Consider the following 4820-nt stretch of genomic DNA (forward strand, 5'->3'; position numbering starts at 1 on the left):
ACCCTGTGGGGCAGTTCCACTCTGTCCTCTAGGGTTGCTAAGAGTTGGAGTTGACTTGATGGCAGTGAAATTTTTAATTGCAGTTATAGGGAATTATTTGTGAGCTTGTTCTTTTAATGGCAGTCTTTTCATCCAGTCTAAAAGTTCTGGAAGTTAGGAACACTGTCTTGCCACACCGTTTTTCTCCCGCTCTCTTTCCCTCTGCCCCTCAAATCCTCAGCACCCAGCACAGGGCTGGCCTAGCATTTACTGGATGGGTAGATCTTTTTTTATTATCCCAGTCTCTGTTCTTCTCCTGTGTCTGCAAACCTGGCACTCCCTCAGCCTCTCTGCCTTGTTCTGCTTCTGGAATGTTCTGTGTCATTTTTTCTGTTTGTGGGGGGTGTCCCCATGTTACTCTCCCCCTGCCTCTCTATTGGACTCTATAATCGTGCAAGTGCCACTTTGCCAATCACTTCGGCTTTTGCTTTGCCCCCAGAATAGTGCCTAAGACATCTGATTGCTAACCAGAAGGTTAACAGTTCAAACCCACCAGCCGGTCGGCTGAAGGAATACTGGGCAATCCACTTCCCTAAAGATTTACCACCTTGGAAACCCAATGGGGGGGGGGTCGCTATGAATCAGAATCGACTGCATCGCAGTGAGTTTGGTTTCAGTTTTTGGTTTCCTGTCTTTCAAGATTCCTGGTGGCACAGTTTAAGCCTAAGGCTGCTAAGAGAAAGATCCAAGGTTCCAACCCACCAGCTGCTCCATGAGAGAAACACATGGCCGTCTGGAAACCCTATGGGGAAGGTCTACTCTGTCCTACAGGGTCGCTATGAGTCAGAATTGACTCCTGTGGCAACGGGTTTGCTTTCTTTTTGGTCTTGTATGTCTGTCTCCTGAGCAGTAAAGGTGACGTCCCTCTCTGCATGTGTATCTAGCTGCCTGGGTGGGCCACTCTCCCCTCCCTGCCTTTGGGTGCCGGGCTCTCTGCCACCCCCAGCCTCGCCTGCCCGCCCCGCTCCCGTCCGTGCGGCGGCTCTGGCTCACGCACCCCACGGCGGGCCGGCTGGGCGCGCGCACGTCCTTGCACACGAGCCGCACGTAGCTGTACTTGAGCACGTCGATGAGCGTGTAGAGCGGGGGCGCGCTGGCCCAGCGGCAACGCGCCAGGTGCATGGAGCTCTTCACGAAGAACAGCGCCAGCCGCTGCTGGCACCACGCGTCGAAGAAGCGGCTGAATTCGGCCCAGGAGAAGAAGGCTCGCTCGCGCAGCTCCTGCTCCTCCTGCCCCGCCGCCGTTCGGGGTGGGGGCTCCGGCCGCTCCATCCTGGGGCGCCTGAGTTGAGGGGAGACGGAGATATCAGATCCACACCCACCTGGGCTGTCCCACTCCCTCCATTCTGGGCCTGCCCCTTGGTGCCAGGGCCTTTAGCCAGGTGGGCTGAGGGGCCGGATAACGAACCCCCCTCCCTTCTTTGGCTACACGTGACCCTGCACCCTCTGGGGTGAGTGGGGCCTGTCATCCTGATCTCTAAATCCCAACTGTGTCCTAGATATGACGCCCCCCTCAGGGCCAGCTCTTCAAACGTTTCCACCTGCCAGCTGAGGCCGCCTCCTCGCCATGGTTCTTCCTTCCTGCCTCCTACACGTGGCGGTAATCCCCACGTGCCCTCAGCGATCTGGGGATTCCCCCTCCATGTGTCTCCACTTGGCCGGAACCCCACTTGCTCCACATCCAGCTGTGCCCATCTCCAGCTGTGCCTCCCACCCGCCTCGCGTTCCTCACGCATGCGTGGTTCCCCTGCTGTGTACCCTCGGCTTTCCGGAGGTTCCCAAGTCCAGACGTTCGCCGCGCACCCAGCTACGGGCCTTTCACCTACAGGTGTGTCCCGCATCCACTGTGACCAATTCTCCCCAGAAGTGTCATCAATATTCACCTGTGGTCCCTCTCCTTCCCCACACACTCCAGCTCGGACCCCATCCTCCACGCTACAGCCGCCATCCTCCCCAGATGTGCGTTCTCGTCCGGACATGACCGCTCATCCAGCTGGGCTTCTGCACCCCAGCTGGTCTCCCACGTCCAGATGCGTCTCCCCCCAACTTCGTTCAGCCTCTTCCAGTCCGCTCCCGCCTCCCCATTCCTCCCCGCCGCGCCCGCAGCGGCCCCTTCCCGGGCTCGCCGTCCCACCCAGCTGTGTCTCTTCCCTCCCCCAGATGTGCACCCTTCCCGCCCCTCCCCACTCACCTACCCGCCCCGGAGCGGCGTCCGCCTCCCACAACGCCCCGCGCCGAGGCTCGGCCGGGTCCTCGCTCCCGGGATGCCCCGCGCTCTCTCCCGCCTCTCTTCCCGCCATGCCTTGCGCAGCCCCTTTTCCCCTCCCCCTCGGCCCCCGAATCGCTCTTTTCCCCGCCCGTCATTCCTCAAGCTCCCGGCCGCTTCCCAGAGTGCTCTGCAGGAGGGTTTGTCCCGGTTTTCCCTCTTTCCAGACCACCTCCCACTCGGAGAACTACAACTCCCAGCTTCCTCCTAGAAGGACATCCGCCTCCGGAGGAGCGGCCCTCTCTCGGGCCCCGCCCCTCGATTCGGCTCCGCCCCAGCCGCGAAGTCTGCGCGCGAATTCCGTGGCGCGAATTTGGGACTGCAGTCGCGCCCGGAGAGGACCGGAGCAGTGACTTGCAAGGCCAGTACAAGGCAAGTGGGGCCTCCTGCGCGGGGCTGGGGGCCTGGGGATGGCGCGTGGGCCGAGCACTCGCGGCCCCTGGCTTCGCTGGGCCGGGCTGGCTGCAGACAAGCGGGCGTGCGGGAAACGGGGCAGCGCGGGCAGCAGGGAGGGAGCTGAGGGGAGTTGGAGGGGCGGGGCGGCGTTCGCGGGAGAGAGACGGATCCGGGAGAACGGAGACTCGGAACGGAGACTCGGACTGGAGAGGGCCTGAGGACAGGCCGGCTTGAGGGGCGGGGCTGTCTAGGACTAGGGAGGGGGTGGGGCCAAGGACTAGGTTGGGGGTCAAGGGAAAGGTTGCGGGTGCGCGGGGACCAGGTGCAAATAGGCAAGGTGGGGGCGGGGCCAGCTAAACTGAGGACGAGCAGGGAGAGGCGGGGCCAGCTGGAAGGGGTGGGCCCAGCTGGACAGATCTGGGGCCCAGGAGAGGCCATTGGTAAAGTCCAAATGTAGGTAAAGGATTTATGAAGGGATAGGGAACTTACTGGTTAGAGGAGAGGTGTGGTCTTGGGTTTGCCTGATAAGGGACCAGCCCGGGACAGGGCGAGGAAGAGGCGATGCTAGTTGCGAGAATGGGGCCCCCGCAGACTGGGATGAAGCCATTGAAAGGTTTGAGGAAGCGAGGCTGATAGACAAAGAGCAGTAGAAGGGACAGCGCCCAGAGTGGGGTGGGGGAGAGAAGAGAGAAGGATTTTAAAATCCTTAGGAGAGGGGGAGGGAGCTCTGGTAGCATAGTGGCTAAGACACTTGCCTGCTAACCAGACGGCTGGTGGTTCAAACCCACCAGCCACTCCTCGGAAGGAAGGTTGGGCAATCCTACTTCCGTAGTGATACTGCCTCGGAAACCCAAGGAGGGGTCGCTATGAGTCGGGGCCGACTCGACGGCACATAACAACAACAACAGGAGAGGGGGAAGCTTAAAGGGTCAGTGGGCGAGCATGTGGCCAGGAGAACTGAGACGCGTTTGGGGAAGGCACCTGGCGTTTGAAACCCGGGGGTGGGGCGGGGATTGGTGGTGCAGACAGACAGACGGAGTAAAGACATCTCTCCTCATCTGTATTTCAGACCTTTTGCGTCTCTGACTTATTAGGCAACTTAAGAAGGAAGTGTGGGGCAGTGGTGGTTTAGAGGTAGAATTCTCACCTTTCACGCGGGAGACCCCGGTTTGATCCCGGCCAGTGCACCTCGTGCCTGTTGGAAGGTTTGCATGTTGCTGTCATGCTGAACAGGTGTCATGGAGCTTCCAGTCTAAGATGGACCAGGAAGAAGGGTCTGGTGGACTTCTGAAAATCAGCCAGTGCTCCTCTCATACGGAGTGTCCCTGTGAGTCACGGTTGACTCCACGGCGATGGCTTTGTTTTGGTTTAGTATAAACAAGCCGTAGTGCATCCTCAGTGGTTTTTAAACCACTGTCAAGTCAATTCCGACTCGTAGCAACCTTATGTTGTTGTTATGTGCCCTTGAGTCAAAACCGACTCATAGCGACCCCTCCTTGGGTTTCCGAGGCGGTATCACTACGGAAGTAGGATTGCCCCATCTTCCTTCCAATAGCAACCTTATAGAACAGAGTAAAAGTGCGCCCCAGAGGGTTTGCTAGGCTGTAATCTTTACGAAAGCAGATCACCAGGTGTTTCTCCACAGAGCTTCTCGGAGGGTTTGAACCACCCACCTTTCAGTTAGCAGCCAAGTGGTCAGCCGTGGTGGCACCATGTTCAAATGACGGTCCTGCCGAGTTGGTCCAGCTCATAGTGACCCTGTGTACGAGGGAATGAAACACCGCCCAGTCCCGAGCCAGCCTCACAGTGGCTGCCAAGCTCAAACCCATCGGTGCAGCCACTGTGTCAGCCCATCTCTTTGAAGGCTTTCTCCTTTGTCGTTGACCCTCCACTTTACCGAGCACGATATGTCCTCCTCCAGGGAATGGACCCTTCTGGCAACATGACCAAAGTACAAGAGACAAAGTCTGGCCATTCTTGCTTCCAAGGAGCATTCCGGCTGGACTTCTTTTCTTTTTTTTTTTAATTTTATTTTGATTTGGGTGAAGATTTACAGAGTAAATTCACTTTTCATACAGCAGTTCACATATACGTTGTCTCATGTCATTGACCAAAATTT

The 4820-nt window shown here is 58.2% G+C and overlaps 2 protein-coding genes across 2 annotated transcripts in view; one reads left to right on the top strand and one right to left on the bottom strand.

The window, feature by feature from the left end:
- The window catches only part of ZSWIM9 (zinc finger SWIM-type containing 9), a 19556-nt gene extending 18245 nt beyond the window's left edge, over window positions 1–1311 (bottom strand). Inside the window, exon 1 of the mRNA XM_007943026.2 lies at window positions 1037–1311. Coding sequence (XP_007941217.1) covers window positions 1037–1311 — 275 coding nt within the window. The remainder of the gene's footprint in view (window positions 1–1036) is intronic.
- A 295-nt stretch (window positions 1312–1606) lies between these two features.
- LIG1 (DNA ligase 1) overlaps window positions 1607–4820 on the top strand; it is a 79096-nt gene continuing 75882 nt past the window's right edge. Inside the window, 4 exon segments of the mRNA XM_042781232.1 lie at window positions 1607–1639; window positions 1725–1867; window positions 1997–2278; window positions 2473–2677. Of these exon segments, the coding sequence (XP_042637166.1) occupies window positions 1607–1639; window positions 1725–1867; window positions 1997–2278; window positions 2473–2677 (663 nt within the window).

This window comes from Orycteropus afer, unplaced genomic scaffold, assembly GCF_000298275.1.
Source record: "Orycteropus afer afer isolate SDZICR_OR568_19922 unplaced genomic scaffold, OryAfe1.0 scaffold00099, whole genome shotgun sequence".
Taxonomy (NCBI): domain Eukaryota; kingdom Metazoa; phylum Chordata; class Mammalia; order Tubulidentata; family Orycteropodidae; genus Orycteropus; species Orycteropus afer.